Source organism: Pteropus alecto, unplaced genomic scaffold (assembly GCF_000325575.1).
Source record: "Pteropus alecto unplaced genomic scaffold, ASM32557v1 scaffold25, whole genome shotgun sequence".
Lineage (NCBI taxonomy): Eukaryota > Metazoa > Chordata > Mammalia > Chiroptera > Pteropodidae > Pteropus > Pteropus alecto.
Genome location: NW_006441955.1, coordinates 33439310 through 33456011, shown reverse-complemented (window position 1 = coordinate 33456011; position 16702 = coordinate 33439310). Strand labels below are relative to the sequence as shown.

The window sequence follows — 16702 nt, the reverse complement described above, 5'->3', positions numbered from 1 at the left end:
GATAGAAGGGAGAATTTAGGATGCATTAACAAAATGGACACCTCTGGAGTCTCTGGTATTTACCAACTGTACCTTCCAGGGAACTGCTTGTGAGTACTTTCACCTGAAGGCCATTTGCCATAGACTCGATGCTAATGGCTCTGAATCAGAGAAGCAGAAGTTAACTTCAGTTTGTATCAAAAATCAAAGTGGGGATCAACTTTGACCAACAAACTCAGTTGGCGTGACTCTTCTCTAGAGTGACCCTGCTGGCCAGTTTGCTCCCGGGGATTGGGTTATGTCTGCAAGGAGTTTTTATAGGTGGTTTTAAGCCACTAAAATCATTCTCTTGGCTCCCCCTCCCCTCGGACTTCAGAAAGCAGGAAATGTCTTTCCTCTGTAACAGTCACAAAGCAGTCCCTTAGGGCTTCCAGGGCCTTTGTATCTTCCAGTTCCTGTTTCTGGTTTCTAACTGCTAACTCTATATTTGGTAACAGACTGCCTGTGGACTGTTCTGGATTTGGTCATAATAAGATAACCTGGAGTCACTGAGCAGAGATCTCAAAAGCAATCTTATTTTTCCAGGAAGCAACATGTTAACTTTTCAAGATTTGGTCTATTTTATAGAGTGTGTTGAGTTTTTGAATAGTGTTGTTTATAGCACATTGTTCGGTGTTTACACTATTTGTCCTTGAGGGTGTATGACTGTATAGGAATAGGACACTACATACACTCTCCTGGTTTACAATGAATTTATATGTGTTTATTATGTGGGCTGATGTAATCTAAGGAATGATTTTTATACATGCTCTTATTGTATGGCAGCCTTGAAAACAGCTACTTGCTCAGAAATGAACAAATATTTGTCAGATGAGTGAGATAAGTGTTGATTCTAATTCTTGTACATCATGGCAAGAAAGAATCAACCCCCTATTGATAGATAATAACCTCCCCTTTCCCCTAGTATTTTCAAAGCTGTGTAGTGTTAAGCTTATATGAACACGATTTTTTAGTAGTGAACAGATAATCAACTATTATTTGCATTAGAAGAAGCTGTTTACAAAACAGTCAAAACTATTGGATTACCATTTTATCACCAATGAGTGCTCTTCTTCCCTTACCTTATAGATTTTGCTTTGTCTTGTTTTTGAACTCTTAAGAGTTAACTTATTTGGTGAATAAGATTAGAAAGAATGCATTTTCATTTTACAGAGGGAAAAATCAAGGCATGAAAACATATATTAATCACTGTAATATCGCCTTAGAAAAAGAAAAGGAATTTGAGCTTCACAGAGAACCTGTTTATAAAGTTATCAGTCATTAAGTCAATTTTAGAGGATTATCATAGCAGAGCTAGAATAGGAATGTAAATCCTCCCCCCTAAGAAACATTACTTTCATTTGTTATATGGATGCTGTGTGGTGGTTTTACTTTCTTTAGTAATTTACATCATATTTCATTTCCTGTTCCTTTAATGTTTACTACAGGTTGAGAGTTATTCTTTTTTTACAGCAGATATGTCATAAATAATCTTTCAATAAATCTAAGCTATAAATAAAAATTCACTCTTTTTATAACTTCCTATTTTCCCTTTTAGTCATTTTGTATTTGTTTTTATACTTACTTATTTTTATACTTTTATACTTGCATTTGTTTTTATACAAGCCAACATTTGGCCACACAATCTGTGCAACCGTAATGGTTCCACAATATTCCATAGCAGTGTGCAGAAGGATGAAAGACACATGCTGGAGAAATCAGCCTGAGACTTGACCCTTGCTGCACCCATGTTGGCTATGGGACAAATTATTGAACCTCCTAGTCTTCAGAATTCTCATCTGAAAAATGGGGCTAACCTACCTCCATAGGTTTGTTCTGGGAGCTAAAAAGTATATGTAGATTCTGTCACAAGTTCCCTTACCAGTGTCACTCAATGGAAACACTATTAGCTTTCTGGATAGGACAATTCTTGTCTTGTGCAGGAATGTCCCATCCACTGCAGGATGCCCCCTAACATGCCATCTGTGCCAATTAATGAGGGCTTTGTGACATGATACTACATCTTCTGTTTACCCTTTTTTCTTCCACTCCTCCTTTCAAAATATTTATTTTGATCTTATATACTTATTCCTTAAAAGTAGGCTAAATTTTACATCCTCAAGTCTCTAACTTCCAGTAGCTGAGATAGTGTTCTTGAAGGCTACTACCATTAGGTATTTACACACTGAATGGCATTGCTTATATGTTTCTATAGTCTTTAGACTATTAGCAATCTGATAGTAACTCTCTTTCAGTGTCTAGTACCTCACACGATGCCTGATACACCACTAGTGTTCAGAGATGTTTGCTAAATTAAATGAGCCATCTCACATGAATTTTGAGCCTGGTAGGCTTCGCATTCTGATGTAATATTCCTTTGGGGCACCTCACTCTTTTCAGAACCTTGACATCTTAGACTACCCTTCCTGCATCCAGTCTAACTGGCACCCATTCTCATTTTGAAGACTGTAAGGATGAAATAAGCCTCTGGGTGAAGGATCTAGGGTAAGTCATCCATCTGAGGAGTGGGCATTGAACATGGGAGGTAGTGGTGGTGGTGCTGAGTGGGGTACTAAGAGAGAAGAGCCAAGAGCTTCTCTTTGGCAGACACACAATGGGGCTGAGCCCCGGGAAGATGATTCTGACCTGGTACAGGAAAAGATGCTTAAGTTGTGCTAGAATCCCCTCCTGCTCTCACTGCAGACACATCACTTAAATGTAGCTCATTACAGACATATTCATGGGTACACACACGGTCATTTATTGTGTTCCCAGTTAACTACTAGTTCTTAAAGACTTTCTGTGAGCTTTCTTTTTTCTGTATTTCATTCTGCCATGGAATATGTAAGCAAGAGAAACGATTCCTGTGCTTGCTGAGCAGATCCCGTGGCAATGCCAGTTGCCACAGCTCAGTCACAAAGTGGGGCACGTAGACAGCCTTCCCACTGATCTATGTCACCTCCTTCTACTATTTCTCAAACTGGCCATTTCAAATCACTGTCTTTTTCTTCGAGGATCCTATTCCATTACCTTCCTTGCTGCTTCCTGTTACCTCTTTTACCATCATAATGTCTCAGCAGATGTGTCACTTTCTACTTCACAGAAGCCATAAGGCATGCTCTCTCACCATTCTGTGCCTCTCTCCTCCCCCTGCCCCCAATAAAATGTATCTGTAGCCACCATTCTCATGTTGGTAGAAGATGCTCTCTCCACCCGAATCAAGGGTAGTCCTTCCACCTGGATCCATTACCTCCTTCCTACTGAAGATAATAACTATTCTCCACTTGCCTGAGCTCCTGGGTCTCATATCCGACTGCTTACTTAACATCTCTGGTTGGGTATCTAACACATGTCTCACACTGAACATGCTCAAAAACATTTTCCAGTTGCTCAGATTGTTAAGAGTCATTCTTGATTTCTCTTTTTATTTCATACCTCACATTCAATCTTTCAACAAATCTTAGTGGCTTTCCTTCAAAATACAACCAGAAAACCACTGCTTCAATCCTAGTCCAAGCCATCAGATTCATGTGTTGCCTAAACGATTGCACGAGCCTTCTAAATAATCCCATTGCTTCTGTCCTTGCCCCGACACTGTATTCTCAACAACTAGAGTGGTTTTGTTAAAACCTAAGTCACATATTGACAACCCTCTTCTCAAAATCCTCCAAACATGTCCCAATTCACTGAGAGCAAAGCCAAAACCTTTACAGTGGCCTACAAGACTCTACCTCCACCAGCACCTCTCAGGCCTCACTCTTCTACTTGTCACCTCACTCTGCTCCAACGCACTGGCCACCTGGCTTTTCCTTCAACATGTCAGGGAGACCCCTGATTCAGGCCTGTAACATCACCAGGGACCTTTCTAGGTTCGTCTCCACATTCAGACTTATAACACTATCATAAACCTCATTTGGCACCAGAATCCCTTAGAAAGATACAGAATTGGAGTCCTACTTGCCAGCAAGGCAGCATTAGGCTTTGCACCCTTGTGGGGATGGATCTTCACGACTGTTGGTGTAGTGGTCTACCTGCTGCCCAGAAGCTAGTCTCTCCCTGAGGCTCTCCTCCCTGGATCATCTCAGGTACAAGGATGAGAGATCCACTGTAGGGGACTTCTGGGTTTATCCTGACTTAAAAGCCCCATGCTCCAAAGGAACCAATATCTTTTATAACTCAATAGATACAGCTTCCATGTGTCAAAGGACATGCCCAGTTACAAGTGCACCACAATCACAGAAGTCCCATGGTATGGCTTCCTACCAGGCATTTATCATTCCCCAGTCCAGAAGCAGTTGACCAACAGCAGTCATTTATACCATAAGCAATGTTGCCTAGTAACGCTGTGACATTCTACCTTTATCAGGTCTCTAGGGAAACAGCTAGAAAGTTCAGGAAGTCAAATTTCAAAGTCTCCTACAGAAGGGGAATTGGTCCTGCGAACCTCTGTCTATTGTCCCTTGCTCTTGCTGGTCCCTCTGCCTGAAAGGCTCCTCCCTGGACCTCTGCATGGCCTACTTCTGCACCTCCTTCAATCCCTTGTTCTGAGTTACCTTCCCAATGAGGCCTTCCCAGGCCACCTTATTTGAGAATCGCAACTCCTAATCTCAGCTGCTGGGACCTCCTATCATATATCCTCGTATGTTTTATCTGCTTTTCCACTACTCTTATAACCTTCTTACATACATAATTTACTAACTGATTTTCTTAATTTTGCTTGTTTTTCCCATAGAATTTAAGCTCCGTAACGGTGGAACATTTGTCTTTTATTTTTTTTCCTCCTGCATTGGTAATTCTTGGCACCTAGAATAGTGTCTGGCACACAGTAGCTCCTTCGACAAATATTTGTTTTATGTATGAATGAATTTATGCCCTTTCTCTCTTTCAAACTCTATTCTTTCATTGGCATCCTTTTTGAGGGGAGGAAGAAGAGCAAAATTTGTTCTGCTCACAAATAAAAGGCAGCCTGGTATTAGAGATTAAAAACAGAGAATTTGGGGCCAAATTTTCTAGATTTGAATAAGGGCTTTGCCAACCACCTTGGGAGGTTTCTCTAACTTCTGTCATCTGTAAATAGGAATAATAATAGCACCTCCATCTTAGGTGTGGCATGAGGATAAAATGAGTTAAATGTGTAACATGTTCAGAAGAGTGCCTGACACATAGGAAACACTATGGACTAACTATTATTAAAATCAACTTTCAAAAGGCCTTTATTTCTACTCTGCACCACTTCTAGCTATTTCTCTCTTCCAAGCTCCTCCTCTCCTCGGCTGATTTATGTAACAGTCACGTCTACCCCATAACCTTTACTTTAACATCCATTCACTTTTCCAACCACTGAAACTAAGATTTCTAATAACCTATTTGCCACTTTTCTCTCCTTAGTCCATGAGTGAGTTGTACTGATGGCCATCACTGACCACACCTGCCTCTGACTTTTGAGCCCCTCCTCTCTCCTGCTTCCACTTGTTCTTACCGCGGCCCCTTCCCAGTCTCCTTCAGAGGTGCCCCTTTAACCTTCATTAACTCTTTTATGTTATTCCCAACATCATCTCACGTGCCGCATTCTCCTTGGAATCATTCTCCTATGATTCTATTCATAGGCATGACTTCAACTCACACTGATGACACCCCATGAGAGCCAGTCACACTGACAGTTTCCTAAAGATGCCATGTTCTTTCTCACATATATGACTTTGAACTTTCTGTTCTTTTCTGGTACCTTCTCCCAACCTTATCTCCCTCTCTCTAACTTCAGCTGGTTCTCCGAATTTTAACACGACCATCCATTTTTCTCTTGTTCCAAGCCAAACGCCCTCTTCTGCACTCTTAGTGCTTTATGGATGCCTCTATCATAGTCTAACACAACCTTTTCTGAGTGCTGGTTTATTTAGTTTTCCCCTAGAAATTAACTGCTTATAGATATACATGTCCTCAAAGTATGATGCCTGGCACATAGTAGATGTGTAAAAAAGAAAATCTGGATTCAACATTTGAATACATAGAAAGAATCCATACAGAATAAATTTTGATTGGGCTATATTTTAATTCAGAACTAAACATTAGACAAAATAATGATATCTCATCAAAATATGCTTCCAGAAAATCTTATCAAGGGTTAGTATAACAGGTAAAGAAAAGAAAAAGTTCCATTTTGGCATTAAAAATGGCACTGTGTATATATACATGCTTATTTCACCATAAAACCAACTTTGAAAGATAAGGGACACTTTTGATGTTAGTGACATCAAATATTACTCGACTCCGTCAACTGCTGTTTGGGCTCAGTGAAACCTTACAAGTACCGTATTTTACCTTATTTGGAAGGTTCAGTAAATCAGTGTTTCAGGCTCCCTGCCATGATTACAAATATACCATACACAAGTACAAAAGAGCAACTAATATTTACTCGGTAAAAATCACACAGCCTGCTCTTTTAAGAGGTTTCAATGGTTAAGTTGCTCTGGTTCCCATTCCAACAAGAGTCTAGGCACCTACCTGTAAAGTACATCCGAACACACCGATCATTAGCATGGCCACCGAAAGGTAGTCGGTAAACACATCCCACCATGGTTTCAGCACCCGGAAGGCAGGCTGCTGCTCAGAGAACTGCCGAAATTCTGTCACCGGAATCATGTTTCTGAGAAAGGAGAGATTACTGGTGAATTAATTGATCTTCACGCACAACATACTCCATTATTAACAGCATTTGAAATGCTGCTTCATCCCACCAGAAACAGTGGTCTGAGTTAGACCAGGAGGTGTCATGACACCTCAGTGTTTTCATAAGCCATTGACTAAAGCAGTTGAAGTAAGGAGCCCCACATGAAAAAGACAGAAACCTTTACTAACTATTGTCCAGCAAGTTTCCTTTGGCTCTACGTGCACCGTAGAGACCATGGCCAGAGTAGTCTCTGGGTCCATTATTTCCTGGACTCTCCCCTAAACAAGAACAGGAGGATGCCAGAAAGGGCAGAGCCCAGTCTTTGAGATGTTTTTGCCATTAATCTCACCATCTTGGGTTGTTGCTTTAAACTACTTTTTTAAAAGTGTAATCTCAGCATTGGTTTGTGTTATTTATCTACTGAGCCTTATTTGTAAAGCATTTTGCTTGCTCCCTGGGGAAGGCAAACAACTTTGTCACATTGTCACTGTCTTGGAAGATGGAAGATCTCACTGATTGTGGTGGTGGGGGGTAAGGGAAGGCTTCATTTGCCCCCCTCCCTTTTTTTTGGTCACTGTGCTTTTGACTTGATTCTTTCCCTCTATTTTCTTTACTCCTCATATTTTGCTGTGAACCTCAAACTTATCCTGATTTTCTCCTCTGAGAAATCAGTTGGCCTTGAAACACCTATTTCTATCTAAACAACATAAGATAAATGAATGGGGTGCGCCTGAGGCTCTGGGAAAAGGGGAAAAAAGAGATGCATCTTTTTCTTATTCTGCATTCTCCTTTCTTACTGCTCAGTCCCACTACCTGTAGTATAATCCAGAACTTAAAGTTAATCATCTTGCAACTGTGAGAAGAAATAGTCTTTCCTTATCTTATGGCAATGAGTAAGAGTGGCCAACGAGGGCTAAAAAGAAAATTTCTCTCCCTTTTGCCATCTTTGGATCCAATAATCTCTCTATATTTGTCCTTGTTATTAAAGACTCTCATTAAAGAGAAGGGAAAAGGGTAAATCTGGCCCTTATTCTCCTAAGCCTTGTTTGTTTCCTGGATCTTCCTTCCCTAATATTGAATCAAAGGCTGTACAATATACAGCTCAAAGAAAAGCAAAGACACTTTTTTGAATTCACCGCTGGTTATCTTTGGAAACTATTATAATGTTCTCCGTTCGGTCTTGCAGCTCTAGTCTACATTCTTTGACAGCTTTGGTGGTTGGGTCCTTTGTGATAAATTTCTGGACACCTTGAGGGATGTAGGCTTGTTTTCTAAAGTGGGGAAGAATTTCAGGAATAAAATACACCAATGTAGAGCAGTGGTTCTCAAACTTTTTGAACTCAGGACTCCTTCACACTCTAAAACATAGTGAGGAGGACCTTAGAGAACAATTTATGTGGGCCATACCTACTAATATTTACCATATTAGACATTAAAGACAAGAAATTTTATTGAATTTATTGGGGTGACATTCATTAATAAGATATTTTAAAATATATATATTAACTCATTTTAAAATAAATCCATTACATGTTAACATAAATTATATCATGAAAAATAACAATATTCTCCAAAACAACAACAAAAAATTAATGAAAATAATGGCATTGATTTACATTTTTGCAAATCTCTTTAATATACATCTTAAGATAGCTGGAAACTTATTACCTGCTTTTGCATTCAATGTTACAATGCTGCTTTGACTGAAATTTATGAATCAAATAGGTATGCAATTACAAAAGGGAGGAGTATCTTCACAGCCTTTTCACATAATTCTGGGTATTATTTTTGATAATATATCAAATTAACTTGGCTAGCTGCAATATAAAATCTGAAAATTATTTCAACCTTCATGACATTAAAATTCATTTGTCTATCCTGCACTTTGAATGGATCTTTTACTCATGCATGATTTTGTAACGTCATCTGGAAAATATTTGATCACTGAGTTATGCAGCGTGTCCAAATGTTGACAAATTATATTAAAAAATCGCATTCTTTAATATCACCACTGCTTTTATCAGAAAAGTTTTTAAGTAATGGGAAGTTGTCAAACTTGTGGTGATGAATACAAGTTTTTCGAAACTCTAATCATCACTTGAAAGTTTGCATTTCATTTCTGGCAGCTAATATTACCAGTCGTTTTCCTTAAAGTGTCAGGCTCACATAATTCATTTTGAAAAAATATCTTCCACATAATCAACTCTGAATAATCAGTTGTTTTATTCAAGTAAAAACGATAAAGGAGTGAATTCAACTTTTAACTCAAATAAGGACTTTCATTTGAGACATCCACTGTACTTTGAAAGGCAGCAAAAGTATTTTATGTGTTCTTCCCAGGCATCACACATATTAATACGATATGCAGCCAAGGGTTGAGAGTTATTAAAATAATAATTGTACTACTTCAATGAGGACATTAAATGAAACTGGCATTTTTTTTAAGTTGTGTGTGCCAATGAAGAATACAATCTTTACAGTATAGTCCGATGCCTCTATTTTGATTCATGCCAAGGTGCCTTACCCACCATTGCCTTTGTTCCATCAGTGAAAAAGGCAAAAAATATCTTAGCATTAAAAAGTAGTTTTGACCTTGTCGACCCTCTAAAAAGGTTTAGGCTGTCAGGGTTCCATGAACCACACTTTGAAAACACTAAGGTAGAGGCTCAATGTTCCTTCCTTTATCCATGGCTCTCCCTGGGAAAGCAAAGGCCTGGGCACTTGTGACAGGTGAGGTGCCCCGCTAAGTTGCCTTTACCGGCATTATTATCTTAACATGGAAAATAAAGACAAACTAAGAATCTAAGAAACTTAAGCATTATCTACTGCTTCCTGATAGTGGCACAGCCTAATTAAGATGGATTACAAGACTTGTTAGAGAAACAGCCGATAACGATGATACAGCCTTTTAGTGTTATAACTCAATTCTTAATATATTTAACCTCTTTGGAGTGTGTATATCTGCACATGTGTATGTACATGTTTGCATATGTATTTATCTATACACTACATATAAATGTATATGGATATATAATATACACACAAATGTATAATACACACACAAAGACTTTATTATTTTAACGTATCACAAGGCTCAAAGCCAATATCTAGCACAGCGTTAAGTTTTGGAATTATTTTTGATACCAAAAAAAATATCTGGGGGAGGGAAGGTAAAGGAGGAGTTGACCAAAACCTCCAAAACTGAAAAGAGGGTGAATAGACCTTTTGCTTTCACAATTGAAAAAATTTTTAGTATTCTTCTGTCACAATTTTCAGCATCTCTGAAAGTTATGCATTACAGTGGCGGCTACACTTGATTTCTCTTTTATTATCATTATAGTTTCTATGTGATTTGCGACCATTCCAAGAGTCATTATCATTTTAAGCTGAAAGAGCCACTTCTGAATAAACTGCTAGATTTAAACAGATTGCCCCTCCCAAGATCAATCAGCATAATTTTATTTCTTTTGAATTTTTTTTGTTTTAGAAATGGAAATAATTATCTTTATACTTCTTTCAACTCCAATTGTTATGTAAGATTTTAATTTGCCTAATTAAATAATGTCATCAGGAATACAGCATTTCAAATTTAATCAAGAGATTCGGGTATCCTAATTAAAAATACATAAAGATTTACATGATCTCTGCCTCTGCATCCTTTTGCAGAAGTCCATGTGCACTTCCTTTATTAAAAATACTTATATCGAAAAGTCATTGTAATGGCTCCATTAGTTACAAACCTTTATCTCCCAAAAACATCATATCATATAATCTTTTGCTAAAGAATATTGGCAAAATTAGTTGCAAACCCAGAGTTTCTTATTTCTTTCATTTATTAGGCTCTTCCTGAAACAATATGTCTTCATCTGCTCTCAGGAGAATTTTAATATCTTCTTTTCCAGAATTAATAACACAGAACAAATTCTACTCTATTAACCCCATGACCTTTAATAATATCAAACTTATTCTACTTTGATTCAAATCTGATTGCTAACACTGTTCTTTGGCTATTAGGTGAGTACAACTAACATTTGCTCTGTACCATATCTTTTTCTGGCAGTTGGAAAATGCATCACTTTTAGACAGTACAATTATACACCATTCAAGGAAACAAGGGTCAGTTCCAAATGAAAATAAATATTATCAGTAAACATGGTGAGTAGCCCCTTATAAAGATGAATTAAACAATTAAATAATTCTAAGCACGTGAAATATGATTTCTACAGAAAAGAAACCCACATGTATTATTAATGTTGCTAAATCTAATAGTCGATTCTCAGCCCTCACATTTGCTCTGTCAGCAGCACTGGCATAATATGACCATTCCTTACTTGACTTCCAGGACGCCACAGCCTTTAGGATTTCCTCCTCCATTCCTGGCTGTTCTCTCTTTAACTCTTTTGCTATTTTTCCTGACCTCCCTGATCTCTGTCTTTGGAGTGCTCAGTGCTTCATCTTTGGTCCTTTCTTTTCTCTAACTCATTCACTCCCCTGCTGATTGCATTTAGTCTCAATACTTTAAATAGCATCTATATTAAACACAAATTCATATCAGTATCCAGACTCATGGCCCCAGCTGCCTACCTGACATCTCCATCTGGATATTCAATAGACACACGAAACTCAGTATATCCTAAATCCAGTTCCATTCCCTTATCCCCACTTTCCCCATCACCGGCAAAGACCTTCTCCTCTTACGTCTTTCCTATCTCAGTTGATGGCAATTCCATCTTTCCAATTGCTTAAGCCAAAAATCTGTCATTCCCAACTCTGTTTTGTCTCTTACATCCCCAATCCAATCTGTCAAAACATATTTATTAGGTTCCTTAATGGATTATTTTCCTCCTCCTACAAGAATATAAGTTTCCTAAAGGCAGAGATTTGTTTTTCAGTTCTATTTTGTAAAGTGATGTATCTCAACTACCTAGAAAATAAATGCTTGGCATTTGGTAGGCTCTTAATATATACAGAATAAATTAGTGAAGATGTAGTAATTATAATGAAGAAGGGGGTGCAATTGTCTTTAGTGTTTGAAACCATAATTATAAAGGCAAAGTGTGTGTCTGAGTAACTGGCAGAGGACAGTCCAGGGCAGTCCCGCAGGGCAGGGCCAGGGCATTAGCACATCTGAAGCCAGTGCAGAGAAAGAGTGCAAAAAAGGAGGTGCCCAGAAATGCCATGATTTATTTATGGGTTCTTTTCTCAGTTGTACCCAGAGGCTTCATAAATCAAAATAAATAAAGCCATCAGGACACACTCGAAACATCAATTATAAAACAAACTGCTTTTCTTCTAGCAGTGCAAAGATGGAAATAAAAAACAGGAGAAGCAGCCAAATTTTCCAATTACATAAAAATGCTCTTTCTCTCTTGGGAGAACATGACTCTAGATTGTTTTACTCTGTAGTTGTGGTACGCATGTCAAACTATTTCTAGAAAAATTCACTAAAGACTGTAATTATATAGTTCTATAGAAATGTATTCCATTAAAAGAAAATTATAAATGGGTTATAAAATTTTAGAACCTGAAAGGTATTTTGGAGGCCATCCAGTCCATAATTCTTGTTTAAGGAGTGAAAAACTTGAGCCAATCAAGATTAGGTGACTTGCCTGAGGAACATAGCTAATGGTGAGCCCTGACTTCTAACCAAATCTTACTCCTCGCTCTACTATTCTTAGTTAATACTACATCATGCTGATTTGAATGTAAAGAATCTACCATATACTAAGAAACAAATAATTTAAATAGAATCTCTCCTATACTCAATTTCTCTTTTCATGTTCTTTTTTGACAGTATAAAACAAAAAATAAACTATTATTAATACATTGATATGATTCTTAGGCTATAGTGCTGTTACAGCCCCCAAAATGGGAATGTCAGATTCAGAAGGAACAGTAAAAATCAAGTTGAACTTGTTACCCAATGGATACTTCTGTATCATCATCTCCTTAGATATTTCAATGATGTCATATGTTAAATTAATGACCTAATCAAATTATTCGGAAAACATTTAAATTGAGCTTAGCCTGTTTTTTCTAAGGGTGGTAGTAGGGATGGTGGGGAGCAAAAATTACTCCTACCTAGCAATTCTCATTCTCTCTTAATCAAGGAAGACAGTAAACCTTTCTTCATTACACTTTTCAGATATTTAAAGAAAAATCCCTTTAATCACTGTACTTCAGGTCATACATCTCAAGAGCTTTACTTTACATGATAGTTTCCACAGTTATGTTTATCATAGTTATAAGCTTTTGAATCTGCTAAAAATTTTCTACATATTATGATCGGTAGCTGATTTTTCTGTCTCACAAGCATAGATTACTTTCATTTAGTCATGCACAATGAAAGTGTAAGATATGTCAGGTACTGTGCTAGATCTTGGGGGAACGGAAGTGAACAAAACATACAAGGTACCTGCCCTTACCCAATGTGTACTCTCCCGAAAGAATGTGTATTAAAGAAATTCCTTTAAAACTCTGAATTGTAACTGATCTTCTTTGTACATGTGATTATTGTTTCCTGTGCCAATGGTGCATTTAAAAAGGTCATTATTTTTCACTGAGAACAGGGTTTATATCTTATCTCTGAATCTTCTAGAAAATAGCATCATGCCTTAGAAGAGACCCTCAATAAATATTTGTTAAATTAAATTAGATCTAAATATACATACATACATACACACTCACACAGAAATGCACAACCCAATCAAGCATTTTGTAGTAAAGACCAAACTCTTCTATTATGGTATTATCCTCTGTTATAAAGTTCGATGCTGCAATAAATAAAGAGTAACTACTACCACATAGCTTCGCACTGCAAATAATGATTATTCAAAGAACACCCACTACCAAAGAAAATGTTTGAGAAGAGAAAAAGAGTCAGGAATAATTTATAATTTCAAAGTTATGGATCACCAAAATTTTAATGCGCAACATTCTGCCACTAGTTATAAAGAAGATGTGTTGATCAATGACTTCTTAAATCTCAGCTTGTACCCTACAGTCAAATTTTGTGATTCCCTTGTATCAGAACATTACCTTATTTAGAAACAAGCAAAAGAAAACAGATCCAAACATAAAAGTCTTGTTTACACTATAATGGTTTAGAATACCGCATTTATAAATCTTGGTAAGATTTCGATTTTCTCAGGATTTCTGTCAAAGAGCTTCAACTACATCTGTAGAAAACTAATAATCATTTAATGCTTCTTTTGTACATTTTAAGTAAATTTAAATTCAGAAATCTTTTCTAAAATGGAGCTAAATTGTGATCAAATGGTCTTTTAAAAACTGACTAGAAAAGATTATCCCCAAATGTAACTCATTCCTCTCTCATCTCTATTTTTCTGAATCTACCTGAAGTTTGAGAAATATGGCTTCAGCTCTCTGCATCCCACTGGTCTTCTTGGTCACTTCTTCATTTCATGTTGTTTCTCCTTTAAACCAGGTACAACCTTCTAGGAGGTAGGGTATATTCTTACCCTCCCCACCAAAGGATCCTCAATCCTTGAAAAGACTGTGTTTCTCCTCAAACTCTCGATATCATTCAAATGTGATTTAGATAAGGTTTCAATTCTTATCAGTCTCAACATAAAAAAACTGAGTCTAGTATTCAACTGAGGAAATCTGTAATGTTGTTTTTAAAGACTATCTCTTCCTCCAATGGACAAAAAGTGACTGAGGTTTACTTCCAATCCAGTTTTCCCCCTTTGAGCAAAGAAAGCCCAATAATTCTAAACAGCAGACATACCGTGACAGAGAGTGGCAGCCAGAAAAATCCAGACAAGTGTGGAAAGATTACGTGGAAGACTCCTTTCTTCCTGACAACAGGATCCAAGGAAAGGAAGGTGGAGAAGACAGGAAGAGTCCTGCCCTCCAGAACATTCGAACTAATGTTTCTTGTTATTTTTTCACTTTCTGGAGTATAGAGTAGTCTGAAAAGGCAGGGGTCACCTTTTATTCCATATTGTTAGCTCCAGGGCCTAAAATGCTCAATAGTTGTGAAATTCCTAATGATTCTATGAGCCAAAAGTTACCTTTTGTGTTCCAACAGGAAGTTTGGTGTGTTTTACAAATACCTTTTCACAAACATAAACAGACTGGTACTTACAAAAACAAAGAGTCAAACAAATGTGTGACAGGGAAGCTAAAGCAAAACTTTCCCACTAAGGTTTTTATTTTCGATGGGGTAAAATTTTAAATTTTTAGCTGTTAAAAACAGCAACTAGGAAACAAAAGTAATACTACTGGCTAAGGAAACAAGAGATTGGTATTTAAAGTGAGAGATTTATAGTATGATCGTTTTTATTGTCCTTTTAATTAAACTCATCTTTATAGGAATCTACTATTTAAAATTTCCCATTTAAGATCAAAGATCATGGAAGGTTTCTTAGTAGCAGAAAAACTAACTGGTGAATAATGCTCGTTGGAGATTTTCAAGAAGCTTTTCAAGAAGTCAGCTCTTGGTTTGTCTTTCCTGTTGGATGGGCTCATTAAAATCCGCGATGGAAGAAGTTTGTGTCTTGGAGCCTCCAGGCTATAAACAACTGCAGGAGGAAATCAACAACTACTAGACTTATATTGTCAGAATATTAAAACTGATGTGAATGCATCTGAAAATTAGAATATTTGGTTTTTGTTCATCAGGTCAATAAATATTTAATGCAAGGCTTTGTGCCTACAAGAAAAAAATATTTGTTGGGTTCTGCTCTAAATATCACATTGATTCAATGGCCATGTTTTCCAAATTAGACATTAGAGGAGTTCCTTCCTCCAACTCTTATTTCTCACAGCAAAGCTGAATAAAATTTAACATAATGATATTTGATACTCTCACAGCCTCAGATTCTAGAAGCTGAGGGAGGGCTTAAAAGGTTTCTTTATACAAAGGCTCTAGGAGAATATGGTCAAAGGCTACTTGCCTCTCAGACCTATAGTGTGCCAAAATTCAAAATGAAAGAAATGCTTGGAAAATATGAATCAATCATTAAAATACATGTTTCTAAAGATATTATTTAGTTAAAAAAAAAAAAAAGAAAAAAAGAACAACAAAAAACTATCCCTCCCCAAAGGATCTAGTGAAACTAGCTGATATACGGTCTATGATCGCAAAGGTCAAGTGATCTTTGTGGCTCTCGAAGAGTCACTACAGAGGCGATATATGCAATTGTAGCAGGGCCTTGTGTTGCTAATTCTATAACTGGACAGTTCTTTTCATCGCCCTTTGCTTTGCAGACTCGTATGCATCCTACAAAGCTCAGGCTCTAGCATCACTTGTTCAGGAAAGCCATCTCCATCTCCCTGACGAGGTCAAGTCCAGCACTGCAGGCTCTCACAGCGCTGTGGATCTCCCTTGATGGGCCTTGTCACAGACACCATTTCTCCATTCATTTGTATGGTTCTTGGATTAATGTTGGTCTCCACTGTTTTCCCGGAACCTAACAGTCTTTGGCACATAATAGGTGTTCAACATATGCTCATCAAATAAATGATTAATTAAAAACAAAGTTACTATAAGAGTATAAGTGTGAGATTGCAGAACTATTCATTTGAATACTTTGTCAGCAATAAGAAAAAAAAGGGAAAAAATTTAAGTTCATTAGCTAATTTTGTAATAAGACCCAACGCAGTGCCATCTTTATAGACAAACTAGATAGTATTCTGAAATTGTTTACTTGAGTTGCTATTATTAGTAAGAAAGATGGCTTGGATCCAGAAGTCTTCCTGAGAAAACTATCTCAAATATATTAAGATCCCTGCCAAATGTATTTTTAAAGATGGTTGAAAGACCTCTTTACCGAAGCCCGGCAATAGATCAACTTACATGGTGACACCTAGTTATCTAAAGATGGTTTCAGAAGTGGTTTTGTTCAGTAACTTCATTAGAGGAATAGAAAGACGAATTGGGGATGCTTAAAAGAAGCTAAATTAGTTCAAGAGTTGGTTTTAAGAGTTAATCACAAATACTAAAAAGTATTAAAAATTGTGTAGAAAAGTCGTAGTTTATTTGAAACTTTA

General features: G+C 37.2%; 1 protein-coding gene across 1 annotated transcript in view; it reads right to left on the bottom strand.

Moving 5' to 3' along the window:
* The window catches only part of LRRC8C (leucine rich repeat containing 8 VRAC subunit C), a 67943-nt gene that overhangs the window by 25878 nt on the left and 25363 nt on the right, over nucleotides 1–16702 (bottom strand). Inside the window, exon 2 of the mRNA XM_006919392.2 lies at nucleotides 6520–6661. Coding sequence (XP_006919454.1) covers nucleotides 6520–6657 — 138 coding nt within the window. The 5' untranslated portion in view covers nucleotides 6658–6661. The remainder of the gene's footprint in view (nucleotides 1–6519; nucleotides 6662–16702) is intronic.